Genomic DNA, 27,638 nt, shown 5'->3' with positions numbered 1-27,638 from the left:
CAGTCCACTCCCCCGGGACACTCACAAGGTCACAGTGTCATAGATCCACTGCTCCAGTCCACTCCCCCCCTGGGACACTCACAAGGTCACAGTGTCATAGATCCACTGCCCCAGTCCACTCCCCCCCCCGGGACAATCACAAGGTCACAGTGTCATAGATCCACCACTCCCCCGGGACACTCACAAGGTCACAGTGTCATAGATCCACTCGCCCGGGACACTCACAGTGCCATAGATCCACCGCTCCAGTCCACTCCCCCGGGACACTCACAGTGTCATAGATCCACCACTCCAGTCCACTCCCCGGGACACTCACAAGCTCCCCTGCTCCATTCCACTTGCCCCGGGACACTCACAGTGTCATAGATCCACTGCTACAGTCCAACCCCACCGGGACACTCACAAGGTCACAGTGTCATAGATCCACTGCCCCAGTCCACTCCCCCGGGACACTCACAGTGTCATAGATCCACCACTCCAGTCCACTCCCCCGGGACAATCACAAGGTCACAGTGTCATAGATCCACTCGCCCGGGACACTCACAGTGTCATTGATCCACCGCTCCAGTCCACTCCCCCGGGACACTCACAGTGTCATAGATCCACCACTCCAGTCCACTCCCCCCGGGACACTCACAAGATCCACTGCTCCAGTCCACTTGCCCCCGGGACACTCACAGTGTCATAGATCCACTGCTACAGTCCAACCCCCCCAGGACACTCACAAGGTCACAGTGTCATAGATCCACTGCCCCAGTCCACTCCCCCCGGGACACTCACAGTGTCATAGATCCACCACTCCAGTCCACTCCCCCGGGACAATCACAAGGTCACAGTGTCATAGATCCACTGCCCCAGTCCACTCCCCCCGGGACACTCACAGTGTCATAGATCCACCACTCCAGTCCACTCCCCCGGGACAATCACAAGGTCACAGTGTCATAGATCCACCACTCCAGTCCACTCCCCCCGGGACACTCACAAGGTCACAGTGTCATAGATCCACTCGCCCCGGGACACTCACAGTGTCATAGATCCACCGCTCCAGTCCACTCCCCTCGGGACACTCACAAGATCCACTGCTCCAGTCCACTTGCCCCGGGACACTCACAGTGTCATAGATCCACTGCTACAGTCCAACCCCCCCGGGACACTCACAAGGTCACAGTGTCATAGATCCACTGCCCCAGTCCACTCCCCCGGGACACTCACAGTGTCATAGAGCCACCACTCCAGTCCACTTCCCCCGGGACAATCACAAGGTCACAGTGTCATAGATCCACCACTCCAGTCCACTCCCCCGGGACACTCACAAGGTCACAGTGTCATAGATCCACTCGCCCCGGGACACTCACAGTGTCATAGATCCACGGCTCCAGTCCACTCCCCGGGACACTCACAGTGTCATAGATCCACCACTCCAGTCCACTCCCCCGGGACACTCACAAGATCCACTGCTCCAGTCCACGTGCCCCGGGACACTCACAGTGTCATAGATCCACTGCTACAGTCCAACCCCCCGGGACACTCACAAGGTCACAGTGTCATAGATCCACTGCTCCAGTCCACTCCCCTGGGACACTCACAGTGTCATAGATCCACCACTCCAGTCCACTCCCCCGGGACACTCACAAGGTCACAGTGTCATAGATCCACTGCTCCAGTCCACTCCCCCCGGACACTCACAAGGTCACAGTGTCATAGATCCACTGCTCCAGTCCACTCCCCCTGGGACACTCACAAGGTCACAGTGTCATAGATCCACTCCCCCTGGGACACTCACAAGGTCACAGTGTCATAGATCCACTTCCCCCGGGACACTCACAAGGTCACAGTGTCATAGAGCCACTGCTCCAGTCCACTCCCCCGGGACACTCACAAGGTCACAGTGTCATAGATCCACCGCTCCAGTCCACCCCCCCTGGGACACTCACAGTGTCATAGATCCACCGCTCCAGTCCACTCCCCCCGGGACACTCACAAGGTCACAGTGCCATAGATCCACTCGCCCCGGGACACTCACAGTGTCATAGATCCACCGCTCCAGTCCACTCCCCCCGGGACACTCACAGTGTCATAGATCCACCACTCCAGTCCACTCCCCCCGGGACACTCACAAGATCCACTGCTCCAGACCACTCGCCCCGGGACACTCACAGTGTCATAGATCCACTGCTACAGTCCAACCCCCCCGGGACACTCACAAGGTCACAGTGTCATAGATCCACTGCAATAGTCCACTCCCCCAGGACACTCACAGTGTCATAGATCCACCACTCCAGTCCACTCCCCGGGACACTCACAAGGTCACAGTGTCATAGATCCACTGCTCCAGTCCACTCCCCCTGGGACACTCACAAGGTCACAGTGTCATAGATCCACTGCCCCAGTCCACTCCCCGGGACAATCACAAGGTCACAGTGTCATAGATCCACCACTCCAGTCCACTCCCCCCGGGACACTCACAAGGTCACAGTGTCATAGATCCACTCGCCCCGGGACACTCACAGTGTCATAGATCCACCGCTCCAGTCCACTCCCCCCGGGACACTCACAGTGTCATAGATCCACCACTCCAGTCCACTCCCCCCGGGACACTCACAAGATCCACTGCTCCAGTCCACGTGCCCCGGGACACTCACAGTGTCATAGATCCACTGCTACAGTCCAACCCCCCCGGGACACTCACAAGGTCACAGTGTCATAGATCCACTGCCCCAGTCCACTCCCCCCGGGACACTCACAGTGTCATAGATCCACCACTCCAGTCCACTCCCCCGGGACACTCACAAGGTCACAGTGTCATAGATCCACTGCTCCAGTCCACTCCCCCCTGGGACACTCACAAGGTCACAGTGTCATAGATCCACTGCCCCAGTCCACTCCCCCCCCCCGGGACAATCACAAGGTCACAGTGTCATAGATCCACCACTCCAGTCCACTCCCCCCGGGACACTCACAAGGTCACAGTGTCATAGATCCACTCGCCCCGGGACACTCACAGTGCCATAGATCCACCGCTCCAGTCCACTCCCCCCGGGACACTCACAGTGTCATAGATCCACCACTCCAGTCCACTCCCCCCGGGACACTCACAAGATCCACTGCTCCAGTCCACTTGCCCCGGGACACTCACAGTGTCATAGATCCACTGCTACAGTCCAACCCCACCGGGACACTCACAAGGTCACAGTGTCATAGATCCACTGCCCCAGTCCACTCCCCCCGGGACACTCACAGTGTCATAGATCCACCACTCCAGTCCACTCCCCCGGGACAATCACAAGGTCACAGTGTCATAGATCCACTCGCCCCGGGACACTCACAGTGTCATTGATCCACCGCTCCAGTCCACTCCCCCCGGGACACTCACAGTGTCATAGATCCACCACTCCAGTCCACTCCCCCCGGGACACTCACAAGATCCACTGCTCCAGTCCACTTGCCCCGGGACACTCACAGTGTCATAGATCCACTGCTACAGTCCAACCCCCCAGGACACTCACAAGGTCACAGTGTCATAGATCCACTGCCCCAGTCCACTCCCCCCGGGACACTCACAGTGTCATAGATCCACCACTCCAGTCCACTCCCCCGGGACAATCACAAGGTCACAGTGTCATAGATCCACTGCCCCAGTCCACTCCCCCCGGGACACTCACAGTGTCATAGATCCACCACTCCAGTCCACTCCCCGGACAATCACAAGGTCACAGTGTCATAGATCCACCACTCCAGTCCACTCCCCCGGGACACTCACAAGGTCACAGTGTCATAGATCCACTCGCCCGGGACACTCACAGTGTCATAGATCCACCGCTCCAGTCCACTCCCCTCGGGACACTCACAAGATCCACTGCTCCAGTCCACTTGCCCCGGGACACTCACAGTGTCATAGATCCACTGCTACAGTCCAACCCCCCCGGGACACTCACAAGGTCACAGTGTCATAGATCCACTGCCCCAGTCCACTCCCCCCGGGACACTCACAGTGTCATAGAGCCACCACTCCAGTCCACTTCCCCGGGACAATCACAAGGTCACAGTGTCATAGATCCACCACTCCAGTCCACTCCCCCCGGGACACTCACAAGGTCACAGTGTCATAGATCCACTCGCCCCGGGACACTCACAGTGTCATAGATCCACCGCTCCAGTCCACTCCCCCCGGGACACTCACAAGATCCACTGCTCCAGTCCACTTGCCCCGGACACTCACAGTGTCATAGATCCACTGCTACAGTCCAACCCCCCGGGACACTCACAAGGTCACAGTGTCATAGATCCACTGCCACAGTCCACTCCCCCCGGGACACTCACAGTGTCATAGAGCCACCACTCCAGTCCACTCCCCCGGGACACTCACAAGGTCACAGTGTCATAGATCCACTGCTCCAGTCCACTCCCCCCCTGGGACACCCCCCCCCCCCACCCGGGACACTCACAAGGTCACAGTGTCATAGATCCACTGGCATAGCACACACACAATATATATATATTTTTCAAATCTTCTAAATACTTTCAATATTATTAATTTCCATGTCGGCTCTATGCCTGGAAATGCCCTGTCCTGAGCAAAGGATCCTAATTTCAAACTCCCAAAAACTATTTTTTAATAAAAATTAAAAAATGGTAATAATGGATATTAACTGAATCTTATGATCTTATGTAGTTTTATGCAAGAGCCCTCTGTGACTTAAATGTGACTTAAATGTAACATACATATTATATTGTAATCTAACGACAAGGGGTCCTTATGGCATAGCTGACCCTACTCAATTCTGATTCTTTTGAGATTTTAGACTAATCTGACGGAGTTCACCAAATCTCAGTTGAGTGAAAAATATTCTTTAAATGAGGTTTTAGAGTCATAAAGCAACTGAGTAAAACATAATTGCTACTGTGTATACCACTTGAATTAAGCATCCATTTTTGTCCTCTCTGTTAAGCATCCATTTTTGTCCACTCTGTTAAGCATCCATTTTGTCCTCTCTGTTAGGCATCCATTTTTGTCCTCTCTGTTAGGCATCCATTTTGTCCTCTCTGTTAAGCATCCATTTTGTCCTCTCTGTTAAGCATCCATTTTGTCCTCTCTGTTAGGCATCCATTTTGTCCTCTCTGTTAGGCATCCATTTTGTCCTCTCTGTTAGGCATCCATTTTGTCCTCTCTGTTAGGCATCCATTTTGTCCTCTCTGTTAGGCATCCATTTTGTCCTCTCTGTTAGGCATCCATTTTGTCCTCTCTGTTAGGCATCCATTTTGTCCTCTCTGTTAGGCATCCATTTTTGTCCTCTCTGTTAGGCATCCATTTTTGTCCTCTCTGTTAGGCATCCATTTTTGTCCTCTCTGTTAAGCATCCATTTTTGCCCTCGTCCATTTTTGTTAAGCATCAACTCTGTCAGGTTTTTGTCTAACTTCAACTCCGTCAGAGTGCTGAAATGAATAATTTTCCATATTTTACAAATGTTTGTATTGAACTTGTATTTTTTAGAGGCAGTATCATGTGTTGCCAACTACATCAGTGGCTTGTCAACTCCGTCACTGAGGACGAACCCCCTTAAGATTTTGTTGTTGTCAATATTCAGACAAAATATTTGAGTTGTTCTGCAACAGATGGTGAAACAGTTCTAATATTTGCTATGTTCAACCTGGGGCTGATGTTAGTTTTATAAATGTTGCTTTATGTCTTAAATCCAGAAAACTAAACAAAAAGAAGTTTGGAGATTTGTATTTGAACAGTCTAATGTTAGAGTGAAACAATCCAAGGCCGTTTTAAACACTTAATAATTGTAAATGAAAATGCCTTTTATGGTGTCTGACGGAGTTGACAGAAATTCAGTTAGTTGCATTTGATGATTTATGAAAAATGTCATTAGGAAGTTATTCATTTACATGGTGTGATAGCTGATACTTTGGTCGATCAAAATATATATTTCACATTTTGTTAATATTAAGACCAACATTCGTGGGAAAAAGTTGAGATTGTCCCGTCTTTCAAGAATCCCTGAGAACTAAAACAGCAACATGTTCTCTCAGCAGAATATGGAAAAGAGCATGAGATCAGCTATAAAAAAGCTACTTAGCATTTTTAAAATTAAATTGCTCGTACCTTGTGGGGGGGTCGGGGGTTTGAGAAACTGCGCTACACCACTACATAGGTCATAGGTCAATAGTACTTAAAGTCACACACAAAGGAGTGTGTGTTCTGCCTGTAACGGTCTCAGCTTCCCCTTTTCCAGGGTTCCCCAGGTGGCGGCCCGCGGGTGGGTTTTATTTATTATATATATATATTTCATTGTGGAATTTTTATTGTTGGACATTAAAGATTGTTGAAACACCAGGAAATCAGCTCCAAGTGATTTTAATTTAAGAAATCTGTTCCCAAGTATTCCCACGCATAATGGAGAGACACGTGACCGTATACAAACGTGACCAAGGTTTGAAATGATTATGTTTCACAAACTAAATCTGTTTGGGCTTCTTGCGGTCAATTTGTGGTTTACAAATGAATTGTAATTGTGTTCCCGGCCCCTCGACCATCCGTTCCAGTAAAACATCGTCCCGCAGCTGAATCTAGTTGATGATCCCTGCCTCATTCTGTCTCTTCCAGGTAACACAGCGGCACACACGCAGGTATCCATTCTTACACTCCCTCTGCTGTCCTTCCTCCGCTCTATGTCAGCAACACGTCTTCCTGTCTGTGATCACCGCTGGCCCGTTGATTGGTCGTGAGTTGGCTCGGAGCAGGACGCGGGGCGAGTCATTGTTGCCAGGGGCCTGTTGCCGGACGGCAGTGCCGTTGCGTGCCAGCAGCTCGCGGGCCATCATCATGAAGGCATCGTCCACATTCTGGTTCTCCTTAGCTGAGGTCTCTAACGCTGCCAGGATGCCTCTCCCTCAGCCATACAGCATGCCTCCTGGAACAACACCTGACGCTCAGACTCCAGGTCAGACTTGTTACCTGGGAAGGAGAGAAATAGGTGTTTCAAGTTTGTTTTCAGAACTGATTTGTCAAAACACATTGATTTGACCTTTATTTGAACAGGAAGGGGTCAGGGGTTAAAGAATTTTAAAGGTGTGAACCTCTTTTCTGAGAGAGGCCCAGATTTGTTTTGTTTCAAATCTTTACATCTCAATTATAGAAATAAAAAGGATAGAACAAACATTTAAATTCATAACAATGGCCCATGCCACATAGCGTTAGCAAATATTTTTGCTCCCACTCACCAATGAGACAGAGCACTACATTGGCCGCGCCGTACAGCTCCACCTCCCTGATCCAATTGGACACAGAGTCAAAGGTTCCGTGGCGTGTGATGTCATAGGCGATCATGGCGCCGTGGGCGCTGCGGTAGTAACTCTGGGTGATGGTCCGGAAACGCTCCTGTCCAGCCGTGTCCCATACCTGCATCTGTTTTACACAGACACACACAGAAATAGATAAATATCTCACACACAAACACAATGATCTCACAGTCTAATATTCTCCTGGAGGGAACAATACAAAACAATGATCTCACAGTCTAATATTCTCCTGGAGGGAACAATACAAAACAATGATCTCACAGTCTAATATTCTCCTGGAGGGAACAATACAAAACAATGATCTCACAGTCTAATATTCTCCTGGAGGGAACAATACAAAACAATGATCTCACAGTCTAATATTGTCATGCAAAGTGACTAAATAAATTAAATAGAACTCTTTACAGTTAAATAATATCCATGTTCCTGTCAGTAAATACAACTCTTTACAGTTAAATAATATCCATGTTCCTGTCAGTAAATACAACTCTTTACAGTTAAATAATATCCATGTTCCTGTCAGTAAATACAACTCTTTACAGCTAAATAATATCCATGTTCCTGTCAGTAAATACAACTCTTTACAGTTAAATAATATCTATGTTCCTGTCAGTAAATACAACTCTTTACAGTTAAATAATATCTATGTTCCTGTCAGTAAATAGTACAAGCAGACAGAATGAATGCTGTTTGCATTGATCTCTGTCTCTTTGTGTGGTTACAGTTGTCACGTAGAGTTATGTGTGTGGTACAGGGATAGCAACAATTGTCTAGTGTTGTCATCATGCATGATTTGCATACGTTCTGATGTGTGGTCAGTTGAGGCAACACGGCCCTATTCACACAGAGTGGCCATAAACCAAATGGCACCCTATTCCCTATATAGTGCACTACATTCGACCAGAGACATGGGCCCTGGTCAAAAGTAGTGCACTAGATAAGGAATAGGTGCGCCTGGGACAGAGCCCCAGACTAAGATACATTCTGAAGCCATCCACTTGCCTGCTCTTCCTTCCTTCCTGTGTCAAAGGTCAGTTGGTTGAGGATACGGTCAGTAACACAGAATGAAATAGAACCCATTCTACAATGAACGAGGTATATGACACACAGTAGGCCCCTCTAGTAGTAATGTTACTATACCTCTTAAACAAAAAGGTGCTATCTACAACCGAAAATGGTTATTTGGCTGTCCCCATAGAGCCCGATTTGGTTCTTTCCACAGAGGGTTCTACATGGAACCAAAAAGGGTTCTCCTACGGGGACAGTGGAAGAATACTTGTGTGACACTTTTTTCTAAGAGTGGTTGGTAAGAGGAAGAGACCGCACCATAAATACCTTCCTATCGCCTCTCTTGTCTGGCAGGTTTGGGGAACAATACAGTTAGCAGGTGTTGGTAGAGTAGGGAGGGAGGGGCCCTCCAGCTACAAAATCATTTAAACCTAAAGTATCTCTAAAGTATTTAAACCTACACTCTTACAAAAAAGGGTTCCAAAAGAGTTATTCGGCTGACCCATAGGAGAACCCTTTTTGATTCCAGTTAGAACCGTTTTTGGCTCCAGGTAGAACTATCTGTAGAGAGGGTTCTACATGGAACACAAAGCATTCTATCTGCAACCAAAAAGCCTTTAAGGTTCTAGAATCTAGATAGCAAACAAAATGATAAGAGTGTAGCCAGTCCCTCATAGAGGTTTCCTATTCAAGCATACAGTAGTTTGACCTCAATAGGTACTTAAGGCTTACTCTCACTTTTCTCATTGAAGTTTAAAAACAAATACTGATGTTTTTGGTCAGGGAAGAGAAAGAGGAATGACTGATGTGTTGTAGAAGAACCAGAAAGGCGAGTCCCTCATGAAATGCTGGTCCAACTTGTATTAAGTGTCAACTTAATTAAGGCCTGCAAAGCCTTCTTGACAGTATCACAAGACAACAGCTGTGTTTTACACCAACCACCCCAATGGCCTCCAAACTGAAGTATTCAGACAGCAACTCATCTGATCAGGAGGCAACACTTTGACATTTCAGTTCTACGTTATGTGTATAGTCAACAACAGAAGATGTGTTGTAGATGTTCATACTATCAACAAACCACCAACTGCAGCTCTGTTGCTATGCAACAGCTTGCTGGAGTGACAGTGACTGTAGGGTTAGGTTTAGGCTGACTTTCACTGAACCCTTATAGTTCTATAAAGCACCATTTCTCCTAAAGGTTTGAGGCTGACTTCCTTACCTTAATTTTCTTGCCCTCGATGTCCACTGTCCGCACGGTGAAGTCCACTCCTATGGTGTTCTGTTGCCTCTCTGAGAACTGTCCTGACTTGAAGCTCTGGACCACGCAGGTCTTGCCCACGTTAGAATCTCCAATCAGGATGATCTTGAACAGGAAATCAAAGGATTGGTCCTGCTGCTCCACTCCTCCAGTTGGCTGTTGCATCGTGAAGAGGAGTGGGCTGTCTGGGCCTGGGAGCCACACCAAGACACTGACTTAGTGTCACGTCACAATGCTAGGACTATGTTACAACTGTGTTATAAGCAAGTGAGTGATGTCTGCCTTACAATGCTATCCCCTGATGGTTGTTGCTAGGTTATAATCCCAGATGACCCAGGGTCTCTTGTTGACTTGTACCTGTCGCTTCGTGACTTCTAAATCCTCCCTGGCCAGAGAAGGTTCTCATATACAGTAGCTTCAGTACTGTAGTAGGTCACAGCACAAGTGTGGAAAATAGCATTCTTTAGTTGATCAGGTGTGATACAGGATTTCCTTCTGGCCATATAACCACCTCAGAGCTGAGAACGGAGCACAGGTCTTTCAGTCAAGCCCAGAATGTTCCCTCCAATCAGGCCTCTCTCCCCCCATCCACCAGGTGAGGATAACAGCGGCTCAATTCTACAGAAAGAAAACATTCGCTTTCTGCTCCCGACCAGCCTCCTCTCAGGTGTTGCCCCAGTTCATTTCCAACGGCAACAGAATGCACTGAACAGCCAGTAGTAAGCACTACTCTTCCACACAGAATAAGAAACAGATTGAGTTTCCTTTACACTGTCAAAAGAGCTGCCTTCTTTCTCCTCCAGATTGTCTTTGTTAGTGGATGTTACTTTCTCTTCCTCCATCCACCTGTTTCCTCATTAGGTTTTCCGTCTCTTTCTACCAATGTAATCCCGCCCTACCTGCTAATCGTCACGTGAGCTCCCACCTGTGGTATTGTGGGAAATGTAGTGTTTCAGTTCTCATTGACATTGCTCTCAAAACCTGGATACAATCTGTTAAAAATATTTTGTTTCAACACTTTCCAAATGAAATAGATACCAAAATAGATACTAAAACAGAAATACCGTTTTGATTTATTATAATTATATATCATGTTATTATTATTGTCTTTAACTGTGAGAAAAACAACGTTCAGTATTTATGGAAACTCTGCCTCACATTCTATTCAATGTTGGAACTCAGAACTGTAAGCAGTTGTTTTGAATTAAGCATTCTATTCAATGTTGGAACTCAGAACTGTAAACAGTTGTTTTGAATTAAACATTCTATTCAATGTTGGAACTCAGAACTGTAAACAGTTGTTTTGAATTAAACATTCTATTCAAATGACTAGCATCTTCCAGAATACTTAAATGAAAACATTCTCCACCACAACATAACTCTGGCTTGTGGATTGGTGGAGCAATGGCTTGGCTACCTTTGCAGAGTCTTGGGGACAGTGACAGAGAGTACGAGATGACGAGTGTTGATCTCCAGGGGGAGAAAAGGAAAGAGTTTTGGGGAAAAAGGAAACATCATAATAAAATGAAAGAGAACTTAAAAGTAGAAGAAAATGACTTTCAGAAGAAGAGGGAACAGAATAAATGGGGGACTGGATGAGGAAGAAAGGCTGGAGCTTTGCAGTAGACCAGGCAAGACAAGCAGTGGGGGAGTGTGATACATTCAGATCTGTGATACAGAAACAGAGAATCAGGAAGAGAAAAGAAAGACTGGAGTGCAGAGATAAGAGAGATGGAGAGACAGAGAGACAGAGAGACAGAGAGACAGAGAGACAGAGAATCAGGAAGAGAAAAGGAAGAATGGAGTGCAGAGATAAGAGAGATGGAGAGACAGAGAATCAGGAAGAGAAAAGGAAGAATGGAGTGCAGAGATAAGAGAGATGGAGAGACAGAGAATCAGGAAGAGAAAAGGAAGAATGGAGTGCAGAGATAAGAGAGATGGAGAGACAGAGAATCAGGAAGAGAAAAGGAAGAATGGAGTGCAGAGATAAGAGAGACGGAGAGACAGAGAATCAGGAAGAGAAAAGGAAGAATGGAGTGCAGAGATAAGAGAGACGGAGAGACGGAGAGACGGAGAGACAGAGAATCAGGAAGAGAAAAGGAAGAATGGAGTGCAGAGATAAGAGAGACAGAGAGACAGAGAATCAGGAAGAGAAAAGGAAGAATGGAGAGCAGAGATAAGAGAGACGGAGAGACAGAGAATCAGGAAGAGAAAAGGAAGAATGGAGAGCAGAGATAAGAGAGACGGAGAGACGGAGAGACAGAGAATCAGGAAGAGAAAAGGAAGAATGGAGTGCAGAGATAAGAGAGACGGAGAGACGGAGAGACGGAGACAGAGAGAAGAAGGTACATCTGAAGCAAGATGGGGAGTTGGAATGGCATCTAATTAAGATGGAGAGAGAGAAGGTTGTTAGAGGCAGAGTTGAGGAGGACAAGAGAGGAGGAGGAGGTAGAGCTGGAGAAGGATAGAGAGAAAAGGTGCATGTGGAGATGGAGAGAGCAGAAGGAAATGAAGAGAGAGAGAAACAGTGCACAGTGGCGATGGAGAGAGCTGAGAAGAAGGAGGAGGTAGAGTTGGAGCTGGAGACGGAGAGAGAAAAAAAACGTGCACAGAGATAACCAGGAGAAGGAAAAGGAGATGGTAGATTTAGAGGATAACAGAGTTAACCAGAAGAAGCTTTGGTTAGAGTGGAACAGCTAGAGAGAGAGATGCGCTGGAGGACCAGCTATAGCTGGAGGACCGTCAGGAAGTATCAGGGGCCCTTCTTTGCCTGGGAACCAGTCTGTTTGTGCCATCATGCCTCTGCTTGTCATGCCAAACACATGATAACACAAACAGACCTGGGAACAGGCTTGGCCCCTCTCTCTAGGATGTGTGCATCTAACTAACTTAATGAGTTAATATCTACTGCCCTCCTGTGATTTTACAGTGCAATGCAGGTCATTTGGGGAGCCATGACAATGGAACCACAGCATCGCAGCACGTTGCCAAGGAAACTTCTGCCACACAGGCAAATAGAACAAAGTAGTTTATTGAATGAACGTAAAATTATATTATGAGTATGTACTACAGTAGCCTGGGTGCCAGTCTGTTGAGTTAACATTCCACCCCTTGTACTCCGTGTCACATGCCAAATGTTTAGCATGACAAGGAGTGGCAAGGAGTGGAATGATAGCTAAACAGACTGGTACCCGGGCTACAACCACTGGTCTAATATCATACAGTTTAGAGTCCTTCATTATATCTTCATTGTTTTAATCAACGGTTCCCCCTGAGTCAGACTGTATTCAGTTGGAAGAAAGAGAAAGACAAGTTGAAGAAACAAGAGAAGGGGGAGAGGAAGAGAAAGGAAGCAGAGACAAAGACAGAGAAGGCAGAACAGAAGAGAGAGAAAGAGCTGAGGGAGTGTAAAAGACAGGAGGAGGAGAGGATGAGAGGAGAGAACAGGAGGAGAAGAGGGTGAAACAGGGAAAGAAGAAGAGAGGAAGAAAGAGGAGGATGAGAGGAGAGAACAGGAGGAAAAGAGGAAGAGGAGGACGAGAGGAGAGAACAGGATGAAAAGAGGAAGAGAGAGGTTGAGAGGAGAGAACAGGATGAAAAGAGGAAGAGAGGAGGATGAGAGGAGAGAACAGGATGAAAAGAGGAAGAGAGAGGTTGAGAGGAGAGAACAGGAGGAAAAGAGGAAGAGAGGATGAGAGGAGAGAACAGGATGAAAAGAGGAAGAGAGGAGGATGAGAGGAGAGAACAGGATGAAAAGAGGAAGAGAGAGGTTGAGAGGAGAGAACAGGAGGAAAAGAGGAAGAGAGGATGAGAGGAGAGAACAGGATGAAAAGAGGAAGAGAGGAGGATGAGAGGAGAGAACAGGATGAAAAGAGGAAGAGAGGAGGATGAGAGGAGAGAACAGGATGAAAAGAGGAAGAGAGAAGGATGAGAGGAGAGAACAGGATGAAAAGAGGAAGAGAGGAGGATGAGAGGAGAGAACAGGATGAAAAGAGGAAGAGAGAGGTTGAGAGGAGAGAACAGGAGGAAAAGAGGAAGAGAGGATGAGAGGAGAGAACAGGATGAAAAGAGGAAGAGAGGAGGATGAGAGGAGAGAACAGGATGAAAAGAGGAAGAGAGGTTGAGAGGAGAGAACAGGATGAAAAGAGGAAGAGAGGTTGAGAGGAGAGAACAGGATGAAAAGAGGAAGAGAGGAGGATGAGAGGAGAGAACAGGATGAAAAGAGGAAGAGAGAGGTTGAGAGGAGAGAACAGGATGAAAAGAGGAAGAGAGAAGGATGAGAGGAGAGAACAGGAGGAAAAGAGGAAGAGAGAAGGATGAGAGGAGAGAACAGGATGAAAAGAGGAATATTTTTAAGAGATGTTGGTTGTCGAATAAAAGGAACATAATGTTAAAAGATGCTTGTCCCTTTATTCAAGACACTGTAACCAACACTGAGGCACTTCAATGGTTAAATGGTTACCAATTATTTACAACAGAAAAACAAACCACAGAACATTTGACAGCCAATAAGAAGACTCTTGCTGGCAGTCAGATGGATAATCAGTTGAACAGTAATACTTTGGACAACACAGTAGAGATGTCTAATGTCTAATAATGTCCTGAGTTGTCCTTTCATGCGTGTTATGAGTATGTACATAATATGGATGCATTGCTAACCTGATCCCAGATCTGTTTGTGGTCAGGCTAATGACAACTCCATTGCTGTCATTGCCAAGCCAACTCTTTGTCACCCATTGTCATGTTTGGCTTGACACAAATGAGTGACAGGAGTTGTCATGATGGCACAAACAGACTGGCACTCAGACTAGTGCATTGAGTCTCCTTCATAAGAGGACCATTTCATGTCAGACACCCTCTGCTGTGTCACACAGCTCCCTGTATTGAGGTGGTTGAGAGGTGAAGATCACAGGTGGCACATCAACCTTTCTTCTCATCTGGCAGAGTATTGTGATGGCCAGGACAACTCCAACATCCTGAGGACCAGACACACAGTAACGGTTCAGTCAGGATTGACGGAGCAGGTGACCAGATGCTGAGTGTGATAGATGATGGTTCAATCTAATAGGCCTACACTCAAAACCTATGGTAAAAAAAAAAGTATGGAACAGCATTTGGTTCAATTAAGTTTTAAATTCAGGCAGAGTCAATTGAAATTCACTTCCTGAATTGAAAAATCCACATAAAAAACTATGGACAATTTTTAATTTGAATTTCAATTTTTTTTACATCATGCAGCTTTCTCCAATCAAATAGCCTAACCTAAACAGAGGTCAATCAAATAGCCTGACCTAAACAGAGGTCAATCAAATAGCCTAACCTAAACAGAGGTCAATCAAATAGCCTAACCTAAACAGAGGTCAATCAAATAGCCTAACCTAAACAGAGGTCAATCAAATAGCCTGACCTAAACGGATGTCAATCAAATAGCCTAACCTAAACAGAGTAGCCTAACCTAAACAGAGGTCAATCAAATAGCCTGACCTAAACAGAGGTCAATCAAATAGCCTAACCTAAACAGAGGTCAATCAAATAGCCTAACCTAAACAGAGGTCAATCAAATAGCCTAACCTAAACAGAGGTCAATCAAATAGCCTAACCTAAACGGAGGTCAATCAAATAGCCTAACCTAAACAGAGGTCAATCAAATAGCCTGACCTAAACGGAGGTCAATCAAATAGCCTAACCTAAACGGAGGTCAATCAAATAGCCTAACCTAAACGGAGGTCAATCAAATAGCCTAACCTAAACGGAGGTCAATCAAATAGCCTAACCTAAACGGAGATCAATCAAATAGAACATTTGCTGTCATTATAACAAACAACATATCCTAAAAACAGGACAGGTCAAAGTGAAATGAATAATCACAGCTGTTGTCCAGGAGTTTCATCCCGTTGTCAAGATCAGTGGTTTCAAGTTGGTATCTGTCCAGTTTTGATAAGCTGATCACAATTAAAAATAAATTATTTGCAATATTTTTTACATTGCAAATGGGCTCCTGAGAACTCCTGATAAAGTCGGGTAGCTGATACTCAGGGCTTAAATTGCCAAATTGATTAGTCACAGGAATCAGGACTAATAAAGCCAATGTCACGGTCTGTTTTCCAAAGGTGGGCCTACCACATGGATGGGCCTACCACATGGATGGGCCTACCACATGGATGGGCCTACCACATGGACGGGCCTACCACATGGATGGGCCTACCACATGGACGGGCCTGCCACATGGACGGGTCTACCACATGGATGGGCCTACCACATGGACGGGTCTACCACATGGACGGGCCTACCACATGGACGGGCCTACCACATGGACGGGCCTACCACATGGACGGGCCTGCCACATGGACGGGCCTGCCACATGGACGGGCCTGCCACATGGACGGGCCTACCACATGGGTGGGTCTACCACATGGATGGGTCTACCACATGGGTGGGTCTACCACATGGGTGGGTCTACCACATGGACGGGTCTACCACATGGACGGGTCTACCACATGGGTGGGTCTACCACATGGGTGGGTCTACCACATGGACGGGCCTACCACATGGATGGGCCTACCACATTCCAAGCTACACCCCACACCCCAGTAAGCCCGAGAAAACATATTTTAGATGTATTTTTTTGGTCCTGTTCGGATGTCATTTTTATGTGTTTTACAGAACGGTAGGCTTACCACATACGATGCATTCAGAGAGTATTCAGACCATTTGACTTTTTCAAAATGTTATGTTACAGCCTTATTCAAAAAAATATTAAATTGTTTTTTTTTCCTCATCAATCTACACACAATATCCCATAAAAACAAGGCAGCACTTTTTTTTGGAAAATGTTCTTAATAAAAAACTTTAAAAAAACTGAATGAACACATTTCCATAGGTATCCAGACCCTTTACTCAGTACTTTGTTGAAGCACCTTTGGCAGTAATTACAGTCTCAATTCTTCTTGGATATAACACTACAATATTTGGGGAGTTTCTCCCATTCTTCTCTGCAGATCCTCTCAAGCGCTGTCAGGTTGGATAGCTCTGCACAGCTATTTTCCGGCCTCTCCAGAGATGTTAGATTGGGTTCATGTCTGGGCTCTGGCTGGGCCACTCGAGGACATTCAGAGACTTGTCCCTAAGCCACTCCTGCGTTGTCTTGGCTGTGTGCTTAGGGTTGTTGTCCTGTTGGAAGGTGAACCTTCGCCCCAGTCTGAGGTCCTGAGCGCTCTGGAACAGGTTTTCATCAAGGATCTCTGTACTTTGCTCCGTTCATCTTTCCCTCGATCCTGACTAGTCTCTCAGTCCCTGCCACTGAAAAACATCCCCACAGCATGATGCTGCCACTGCCATGCTTCACCGTAGGGATGATGCCAGGTTTCCCCCAGACGTGACGCTTGGCATTCAGGCCAAAGAGTTCAATCTTGATTTCATCAGACCAGATAATCTTGTTTCTCATGGTAAGAGTCCTTTAGATGCCTTTTGGCAAACTCCAAACGGAAGTCTGGCCACTCTATCATAAAGGCCTGATTGGTGGAGTGCTGCAGATGGTTATCCTTCTGGAAGGTTTTCCCATTTCCACAGAGGGACTACGTAGGTCTGTCAGAGTGACCATTGTGTTCTTGGTCACTTCCCTGACCTAAGCCCTTCTCCCCCGATTACTCAGTTTGGCAGGGCGGCTCTAGGAAGAGTCTCGGTGGTTCCACACTTCTTCCATTTAAGAATGATGAATGCCATTGTGTCCTTGGGGACCTTGAATGGACCAGATCCATTTTAGAATAATGCTGTAACGTCATTTTGGGGGGGAAAAGTTTAGGGGTCTGAATACTTTCCGAATGCACTGTAGATGGGCATTCATAACATTCCATTTCAGGCCAAGCTGTAGGCGACACTTCAGGTGACACCTTTTGTACGACTTTGTTTGCGACAGTTCAGCACCGGCCTTGATTTCCACATCCAGACATTTGTTTTGGTCCGGACCAAATCTGAACCAATCATGTTGACCCAAACATAGATGTCTAGAAATGACTTATTTTCAACTTTCATTCAGAACCAACAATGTGCATGATTTTAACCTCTGTAAAATACGTATTTTCAACTTTCATTCATCTGTCTTTTATATGTCATTTTGCTTATGAGACTATTCTAGTTTTGCGGGGTTGGTATTTGTTGGTCTTGCCTATGGAGGCAGAATGGCAAGGCTCGGCCCTCGTTAAATAGTACAGAAATATATTAGAAATACATACCCATAATGCTGTCAGTGCTACTAATATTCCTATTCCCAGGCTGATTGCATAGCTCTCGACAGAGATCAGGATGGGAAGACATGGCTGAAAATGAACAATTAAGAGTTTGTCATTTTGTGTGAAAAACAAGAGTATACAGCTCTGTATTATATCAGGACTTAAACAAACATCCGTTTATTGTATCAATGAGTACTGTACAAGTCATCTCTGTGGATCCAACTAGAATTATGACATTCCAGTGGATACACTGTTATGTACTTGAGTGAAGACCCAAAAGCGGTTTTAACAGAAACAGAGTTCTTTTAATGAAAAAACAGGAATGGCATAGATCCTCTTCCGACGTTGTCAATGGAACAAAAGATAGTTAGTAGAGTGCAGGATGCACCTGCCAGGCAGACTCCGACAGGATAGGACTAGGTGGAAGCAAACGAGACGATAGCTTGCTTCTGGCATGAAAAACACAAACAAGAATCTGACACCGAAAGTAGCAGGAACAGAGAGAGAAATAGAGACCTAATCAGAGGGAAAAGAGGGAACAGGTGGGGAAAGGGTGAATGAGCTAGTTAGGGGAGATGTGGAACAGCTGGAGAAGGAGGGAAAGAGAAGGTAACCTAATAAGACCAGCAGAGAGAGACAGAGTGAAGAGAAAGGACAGGAACAGACATAATAAGACATGACAGTACCCCCCCCCACTCACCGAGCGCCTCCTGGCGCACTCGAGGAGGAAACCTGGCGGCAACGGAGGAAATCATCGATCAGCGAACGGTCCAGCACGTCCCGAGAGGGAACCCAACTCCTCTCCTCAGGACCGTACCCCTCCCAATCCACTAGGTACTGATGACCACGGCCCCGAGGACGCATGTCCAAAATCTTACGAACCCTGTAGATAGGTGCGCCCTCGACAAGGATGGGGGGAGGGACGAGCGGGGGCGCGAAGAACGGGCTTAACACAGGAGACATGGAAGACCGGGTGAACGCGACGAAGATAGCTGGAGAAGAAGTCGCACTGCGACAGGATTAATGACTTGAGAAATACGGAACGGACCAATGAACCGCGGGGTCAACTTGCGAGAAGCTGTCTTAAGGGGAAGGTTCTGAGTGGAGAGCCATACTCTCTGACCGCAACAATATCTAGGACTCTTGGTCCTACGCTATTAGCGGCCCTAACAGTCTGCGTCCCTATTACGGCAAAGTGCCGACCTGACCCCCTTCCAGGTGCGCCGCAACGCTGGACAAAAGCCTGAGCGGAGGGGACGCAGGACTCGGCGAGCTGAGATGAGAACAGCGGAGGCTGGTACCCGAGGCTACTCTGAAAAGGAGATAGACCGGTAGCAGACGAAGGAAGCGAGTTGTGGGCGTACTCTGCCCAGGGGAGCTGTTCTGACCAAGACGCAGGGTTACGAAAAGAAAGACTGCGTAAGATGCGACCAACAGTCTGATTGGCCCGTTCGGGTTGACCGTTAGACTGGGGATGAAAGCCGGACGAGAGACTGACGGAAGCCCCAATCAAACGGCAAAACTCCCTCCAAAATTGAGACGTGAACTGCGGGCCTCTGTCTGAAACGACGTCTGACGGAAGGCCATGAATTCGGAAAACATTCTCGATAATGATCTGAGCCGTCTCCTTAGCAGAAGGGAGCTTAGCGAGAGGAATGAAATGAGCCGCCTTAGAGAATCTATCGACAACCGTAAGAATAACTGTCTTCCCCGCTGATGAAGGCAGTCCGGTGATAAAATCTAAAGCGATGTGAGACCACGGTCGAGAGGGAATGGGAAGCGGTCTGAGACGGCCGGCAGGAGGAGAGTTCCCAGATTTAGTCTGCGCGCAGACCGAACAAGCAGCGACAAATCGACGCGCGTCACGTTCCCGAGTGGGCCACCAGAAACGCTGGCGAATGGAAGCGAGCGTACCCGAACGCCGGGGTGGCCGGCTAACTTGGCAAAGTGGGCCCACTGAAGAACGGCCGGACGAGTAGGAACGGGAACGAACAGAAGGTTCCTAGGACAAGCTCGCGGCGACGGAGTGTGAGCGAGTGCTTGCTTTACCTGCCTCTCAATTCCCCAGACAGTCAACCCGACAACACGCCCCTCAGGGAGAATCCCCTCGGGGTCGGTGGAGACCTCAGAAGAACTGAAGAGACGAGATAAAGCATCAGGCTTGGTGTTTTTAGAGCCCGGACGATAAGAAATAACAAACTCGAAACGAGCGAAAAACAGAGCCCAACGAGCCTGACGCGCATTAAGTCGTTTGGCTGAACGGATGTACTCAAGGTTCCTATGGTCAGTCCAAACGACAAAAGGAACGGTCGCCCCTCCAACCACTGTCGCCATTCGCCTAGGGCTAAGCGGATGGCGAGCAGTTCGCGATTACCAACATCATAATTACGTTCTGACGGCGATAAGCGATGAGAGAAAAACGCGCAAGGATGGACCTTGCCGTCAGAGAGGGAGCGCTGAGAAAGAATGGCTCCCACGCCCACCTCTGACGCGTCAACCTCAACAACAAACTGTCTAGAGATGTCAGGTGTAACAAGAATAGGTGCGGATGTAAAACGATTCTTGAGAAGATCAAAAGCTCCCTGGGCGGAAACGGACCACTTAAAGCACGTCTTAACAGAAGTAAGGGCTGTGAGGGGAGCTGCCACCTGACCGAAATTACGGATGAAACGACGATAGAAATTCGCGAAGCCAAGAAAGCGCTGTAGCTCGACGCGTGACTTAGGAACGGGCCAATCAATGACAGCCTGGACCTTAGCGGGATCCATCTTAATGCCCTCAGCGGAAATAACGGAACCGAGAAAAGGGACAGAGGAGGCATGAAAAGTGCACTTCTCAGCCTTCACATAAAGACAGTTCTCCAAAAGGCGCTGGAGGACGCGTCGCACGTGCTGAACATGAATCGAGAGAGACGGTGAAAAAATCAGGATATCGTCCATGTAAACGAAAAACAAAAATGTTCAGCATGTCTCTCAGGACGTCGTTAACTAGTGCCTGAAAGACAGCTGGAGCGTTAACGAGGCCGAAAGGAAGAACCCGGTATTCAAAGTGCCATAACGGAGTGTTAAACGCCGTCTTCCACTCGTCCCCCTCCCTGATGCGCACGAGATGGTAGGCGTTACGAAGGTCCAATTTGGTGAAAAACCTGGCTCCCTGCAGGATCTCGAAGGCTGAAGACATAAGAGGAAGCGGATAACGATTCTTAACTGTTATGTCATTCAGCCCTCGATAATCCACGCATGGGCGCAGGGACCCGTCCTTCTTCTGAACAAAAAAACCCCGCTCCGGCGGGAGAGGAGGAGGAGACTATGGTACCGGCGTCGAGCGATACAGACAAATAATCCTCGAGAGCCTTACGTTCGGGAGCCGACAGAGAGTATAATCTACCCCGGGGGAGTAGTTCCCGGAAGGAGATCAATACTACAGTCATACGACCGGTGTGGAGGGAGAGAAGTGGCCTTGGAACGACTGAACACCGTGCGCAGATCGTGATACTCCTCCGGCACCCCTGTCAAATCACCAGGCTCCTCCTGTGAAGAAGAGACAGAGGAAACAGGAGGGATAGCAGACATTAAACAGGTCACATGACAAGAAACATTCCAGGATAGGATAGTATTACTAGACCAATTAATAGAAGGGTTATGGCGCACTAGCCAGGGATGACCCAAAACAACAGGTGTAAAAGGTGAACGAAAAATTAAAAAAGAAATGGTCTCGCTATGATTACCAGAGACAGTGAGGGTTAAAGGCAGCGTCTCACGCTGAATCTTGGGGAGAGAACTACCATCTAAAGCGAACAAGGCCGTGGGATCCCTTAACTGTCTGAGAGGAATGTCATGTTCCCGAGCCCAGGTCTCGTCCATAAAACAGCCCTCCACCCCAGAGTCTATCAAGGCACTGCAGGAAGCAGATGAACCGGGCCAGCGGAGATGGACCGGAAAGGTAGTGCAGGATCTTGAAGGAGAGACCTGAGTAGTTGCGCTCACCAGTAGCCCTCCTCTTACTGATGAGCTCTGGCTTTTACTGGGCATGAGGTGACAAAATGACCAGCGGAGCCGCAGTAGAGACAGAGGCGGTTGGTGATTCTCCGTTCCTTCTCCTTGGCCGAGATGCGGATACCCCCAGCTGCATAGGCTCAGCATCCGAGCCGGCGGAGGAGGGTGGCAGTGATGCGGCAGGTGGCAGTGATGTGGAGAGGGGGCAACGGGAGAACGCGAACTCCTTTCCACGAGCTCGGCGACGAAGATCAAACCGTCGCTCTATGCGAATAGCGAGAGCTATTAAGGAGTCCAGACTGGAAGGAACCTCCCGGGAGAGAATCTCATCCTTAACCTCGGCGAGGAGACCCTCCAGAAAACGAGCGAGCAAAGCCGGCTCGTTCCAGTCACTAGAGGCAGCGAGAGTGCGAAACTCAATAGAATAATCCGTTATGGATCGATTCCCCTGACATAGGGAAGACAGGGCCCTGGAAGCCTCCTCCCCAAAAAAACAGAACGGTCAAAAACCCGTATCATCTCCTCCTTAAAGTCCTGATACTGGTTAATACACTCAGCCCTCGCCTCCCAGATTGCCGTGCCCCACTCACGCGCCCGTCCGGTAAGGAGAGAAATGACGTAGGCGATGCGGGCTGCGCTCCTGGAGTAAGTGTTGGGCTGGAGAGAGAACACCACATCACACTGAGTGAGGAATGAGCGGCACTCAGTGGGCTCCCCAGAGTAATACGGCGGGTTATTGATCCTGGGCTCCGGAGACTCGGAAACCCTGGAAGTGGGCGGTGGATCGAGGTGGAGTTGGTGAACCTGTCTTGTGAGGTCGGAGACTTGGACGGCCAGGGTCTCAACGGCATGTCGAGCAGCAGACAATTCCTCCTCGTGTCTGCCTAGCATCGCTCCCTGGATCTCGACGGCGGAGTGAAAAGGGTCCGGAGCCGCTGGGTCCATTCCTGGTCAGATTCTTCTGTTATGTACTTGAGTGAAGACCCAAAAGCGGTTTTAACAGAAACAGAGTTCTTTTAATGAAAAAATAGGAATGGCATAGATCCTCTTCCGACGTTGTCAATGGAACAAAAGATAGTTAGTAGAGTGCAGGATGCACCTGCCAGGCAGACTCCGACAGGATAGGACTAGGTGGAAGCAAACGAGACGATAGCTTGCTTCTGGCATGAAAAACACAAACAAGAATCTGACACCGAAAGTAGCAGGAACAGAGAGAGAAATAGAGACCTAATCAGAGGGAAAAGAGGGAACAGGTGGGGAAAGGGTGAATGAGCTAGTTAGGGGAGATGTGGAACAGCTGGAGAAGGAGGGAAAGAGAAGGTAACCTAATAAGACCAGCAGAGAGAGACAGAGTGAAGAGAAAGGACAGGAACAGACATAATAAGACATGACATACACAGCTGCCAGCAAAACACTTTGAGCAAAATTACGAGCAAAACAGTTTAGTTGCACCCTCTTGACAGCAGATACATTTAAAAAATGGTGTAATTCTACGCATTTTAACTTAGGGTGTAGTGAAAACGTTGCTGTTTTAAAGCAAGTTCGCTGCAATTCTACACATTTTGCCATGGGGCAGAGGAAAATGAGCTGTTTTACAGATAATTTCCTGCAATTCTACACATTTTGCCATAGGGTGGTGAGAAATGTATGCCGTTTTTAATGACATAGTGAGACTGACTAACAACATCAATGAGGGCCCCATGGGTAGTAATTTGACCATGATAACAAGTTTAGATAACTGTCTGCTAACCTAATTTAGCAATCTAAAAAATATTATCTGACATGGGCTAGTTGATTTGAGGGCCTTCAAAATGGCCGCCAGTTGCCCATCCCTGGTGTAGTGGAATGACATGATTTCACCTCTTTATATACCAGCATGTGTTCATCCGTTAATCCCTTGTGGTCATCATCCTCAGACACATCACTGTTGGGATAGTGAATAACAAATCTTGTATTGTTACCAGGAGCAACCTGAAATAGAATGTGACATGGTTTAAAACAGTGCTCTACTTTAGCTGCATGATTTCTTATCAGGCTGCAGCTTGGCATCCATTATGTGTCTGGTCCAAATGTGTTCTATGGTATTTGTTGGTCTTTTAGAGTTTTGTCATGTACATCTTCCTCAGTTTATTTATGGTCGTCTTGTCACTGTCCTTATCGTCTCTTTTTTAAAATTTTGTTTTAAAAACACATTTTAAAGATAATAGAATAAAAAATGTATTGCTCTTTTACCAAAAGACATAACAGAGGTATTTAACACAGACTGACACACTGAATCAGATCCTCCTCAGCATACACACAACAACAACATCATCAACAGCATCAAGTTAAGGTATTTAACACAGACTGACACACTGAATCCTCCTCAGCATAAACACAACAACAACATCATCAACAGCAACAAGTTAAGGTATTTAACACAGACTGACACACTGAATCAGATCCTCCTCAGCATACACACAACAACAACATCATCAACAGCATCAAGTTAAGGTATTTAACACAGCAGACTCACACATGTAAAGTCTGCTGAGTCCTCATCAGAACAGAGACAGGAGAGGGGGATGTCAGTGCCCCAGTCTTGGTAGCCTTGTACGAGCCCACAGCATTTGAACTGAAAGTGAAGGTAACAGCACAACAGGCATTTTAAAAACAATTATGCAAACAATTACCATATATAGTTAAGGCCTGGAGAAACCTCCATGGAGAAAGTGTTTTTAGTCCAGGCCTTGGTTTACATCATATGGAAAACCGTCCCTAAAGACACACATACATTAAATTGTCACTCTGGGAATTTGAATTGGCACATTGAATTGGCACAAGCAGAGACCATAAGAAGCATTAAATGAAGATGACTCACGTTAGTCTGTATGTTGTATATCGTTTCTATATCTTTTTGTTTCGCTCCACTCAGAGGCATCATCGCCAGATGTTCCTCTCTGGTTAACTCCTCCATCTTGAAATTAATCAAGTTTATATTCAGTGTTATAGTCACAGTTGAAAGCTATAATCAGCTCTGAATTTGAAAAGGACAGATACATACATTGAATTATCAAGAATCAGATGCATTGCGCCATCATACAATAACTTCTTAAATATCTTTTCACCAGAACAGCAAACAAATATTGTCTCAAGGTTGAATTAGAAAATGAAGATATATACAGGTAACTGCCAAAACTAATGGAAACCCCTGAGTAAATGAGGGACACAGAGTATATTAAAAGCAGGTGCTGTATCGTAACCGGCCGTGATCGGGAGTCCCATTGGCCCAGCGTCGTCTGGGTTAGGGGAGGGTTTGGCCAGGGGGGCTTTACAAGTAGGCCGTCATTGTAAATAAGAATGTGTTCTTAACTGACTGGCCTAGTTAAATAAAGGTTAAAAAAGGTTCAATAAAGGTTGAATAAAATAAAAAAGGATGATATGCTGCCATCCAAAGGGTATGAGAGGTCACTGAATGGTTTGATGAGCATGGAAACGATCGATGTAAAACCATATGCCATTGCTGTCTCAGTCACCAGATCTCAACCCAAGTGAACACTTATGTGAGATTCTGAAGCAGCTCCTGAGACAGTGTTTTCCATCAACAAAACACCAAATTATGGAATTTATTGTGAAAGAATGGTCTCGCATCACTCCAATAGACTTCTAGACACTTGTAGAATCTATGACAAGGTGCATTAAAGCTGTTCTGGCTCATGGTGCCACAACGCCCTATTAAACCACTTTATGTTGGTGTTTTCCATCATTTTGGCAGTTACCTGTGTGTTTATATATATAGACTACTGTACCTCGTGTTTGCTTGAATATGCTTTCACACACTCCGCAAACAGGTATAGGCTGGCCAGTGACATACCTACAGAAAACTACACACACATATTGGGGTTGTCAAGCAAAATCAATACTTAATGTTCATTCAAACTAACCCGCTTTAAGGGAAACATGTCATGGGGAAAGTGTTGACTGGTTCCAGTTGAGTTGTATGGCCATTACCTATCAGAAAGGAACAGTTTGCAGCAGAGAAGTCAAGTCGGTAGCCAGATCCCAGACCTGTTTGTGCTGTGTAGCCAACTCCTATGATAATTATCCAAGACAAACCAACAGATCTGGGATCAGGCTAACACTTTGAGACAGGTCTCGTCAGGCTTACCAGAACCACAGTCCATTTCTTCTCCTTCCGAGCGCCATAGACCCCAAAGATTGACAGGACCAGGGTTGCTGCTTCTAGGACATACAGAACTACTATCCCTGGCAGCATCTCCTCTATCTGTGCATAGGAAGACAAGCCAAATTAATGAAATGGCAATTCTGGGTTTATAATCATAATGTTACAATGATACTGCTGGATTCTAACCTGGTCTCAGATCTGTTTATGCTGTATAGCCAACTCCTATGGTTGTTGTCATGCTAAACACTGTAGGAGTTGGATAGACAGCACAAACAGATCTGGGACCAGGCTAGATGGACACAGCATTATTATAATGAAATCAATATGATATAATTAGTAAATGTAATAGGAGCTATAAAAAAACAACAGAATTACTTCTTCTGATTGGTGGAAGTACCCATGTCCAAATAATGTGATGGCCAGCAAGAGGGTGCTGATGATCATTACAATGAAGATTATACTGGGAATTCTACAAATGCACATAAAGGTTGATACAATCATTACAATGTACAGGGTATTATACTGGGAATTCTACTGATAATGCACAGTAAAGGTTGATACAATCATTACAATGTACAGGGTATTATACTGGGAATTCTACTGATAATGCACAGTAAAGGTTGATACAATCATTACAATGTACAGGGTATTATACTGGGAATTCTACTGATAATGCACAGTAAAGGTTGATACAATCATTACAATGTACAGGGTATTATACTGGGAATTCTACTGATAATGCACAGTAAAGGTTGATACAACAATGTACATTACAATGTAATGCACAGTAAAGGTTGATTCATTACAATGTACAGGGTATTATACTGGGAATTCTACTGATAATGCACAGTAAAGGTTGATACAATCATTACAATGTACAGGGTATTATACTGGGAATTCTACTGATAATGCACAGTAAAGGTTGATACAATCATTACAATGTACAGGGTATTATACTGGGAATTCTACTGATAATGCACAGTAAAGGTTGATACAATCATTACAATGTACAGGGTATTATACTGGGAATTCTACTGAATTCAATCATTACAATGTATAATGCACAGTAAAGGTTGATACAGTCATTTGTTTCAGAGGAGTTGAGGGATCCATTTCTTCATAACTTCAATAATGCATTTGACCAACACCATCTACAAATGGTTTGTAAGCAGACAGTAAATTGTATTTACATATATTATACCTCATTTATAAATAGACTAAGAAATTATACATTATTAAGAAATGAATAGCTGAAATATTTACTTAGTAGGCTGTTTATAAAAATCTAATATCAGTTATTGACTATCCTAATATTCTGACAAAAACGTGATAACTAAGGTCAATAGGCCTATTTGAAGATGATAATACATAGTCTATTGGTAAATAACCCACCCATTTTCACCTACCTCATCCCCACACTGTTTTTATTTATTTACTTTTCTGCTCTTTTGCACACCAGTATCTCTACCTGTACATGACCATCTGATCATTTATCACTCCAGTGCTAATCTGCAAGGTTGTAATTATTCGCCTACCTCCTCATGCCTTTTGCACACAATGTATATAGACTCGCCTTTTTTGTACTGTGTTATTGACTTGTTAATTGTTTACTCCATGTGTAACTCTGTGTTGTCTGCTCACACTGCCAAGCTTTATCTTGGCCAGGTCGCAGTTGCAAA

General features: G+C 46.4%; 1 protein-coding gene and 1 pseudogene across 2 annotated transcripts; both read right to left on the bottom strand.

Annotated features, from left to right (window-relative positions):
• Window positions 1–4,439: 4,439 nt before the first annotated feature.
• On the bottom strand, window positions 4,440–10,151 carry LOC135533102 (ras-related protein Rab-19-like; annotated as a pseudogene).
• Window positions 10,152–13,961: 3,810 nt separating this feature from the next.
• Window positions 13,962–26,405, bottom strand: LOC135533101 (tetraspanin-8-like). 2 transcript variants are annotated; one of them, XM_064960503.1, is made up of 8 exons: window positions 26,335–26,405; window positions 25,942–26,058; window positions 25,583–25,657; window positions 24,655–24,750; window positions 24,310–24,408; window positions 23,655–23,765; window positions 17,803–17,886; window positions 13,962–14,547 (listed from the first exon to the last, which is right to left on the bottom strand). In XM_064960503.1, the coding sequence occupies exons 1-8, from the start codon at window positions 26,401–26,403 to the stop codon at window positions 14,419–14,421; spliced, it is 780 nt and encodes a 259-aa protein (XP_064816575.1). In that variant the 5' UTR covers window positions 26,404–26,405; the 3' UTR covers window positions 13,962–14,418. The 2 variants fall into 2 exon arrangements, with proteins under 2 accessions (XP_064816575.1, XP_064816576.1); XM_064960504.1 differs by lacking the exon at window positions 25,583–25,657.
• Window positions 26,406–27,638: the final 1,233 nt, after the last annotated feature.

This window comes from Oncorhynchus masou, unplaced genomic scaffold (genome assembly GCF_036934945.1).
Source record: "Oncorhynchus masou masou isolate Uvic2021 unplaced genomic scaffold, UVic_Omas_1.1 unplaced_scaffold_2217, whole genome shotgun sequence".
Lineage (NCBI taxonomy): Eukaryota > Metazoa > Chordata > Actinopteri > Salmoniformes > Salmonidae > Oncorhynchus > Oncorhynchus masou.
The sequence above is the reverse complement of the archived record's forward strand: the minus strand, read 5'-3'. Positions and strand labels throughout refer to the sequence as shown.

Coding starts and splice junctions, on each gene's coding strand:
- LOC135533101 (XM_064960503.1), bottom strand. CDS start 26,403: ATGATCATCAGCACCCTCTTGCTGGCCATCACATTATTTGGACATGGG. Junction 25,658..25,941: donor AGAAATGGACTGTGGTTCTG/GTAAGCCTGACG, acceptor ATGTGTGTGTAG/TTTTCTGTAGGTATGTCACT. Junction 24,409..24,654: donor TATACAACATACAGACTAAC/GTGAGTCATCTT, acceptor CTTCACTTTCAG/TTCAAATGCTGTGGGCTCGT.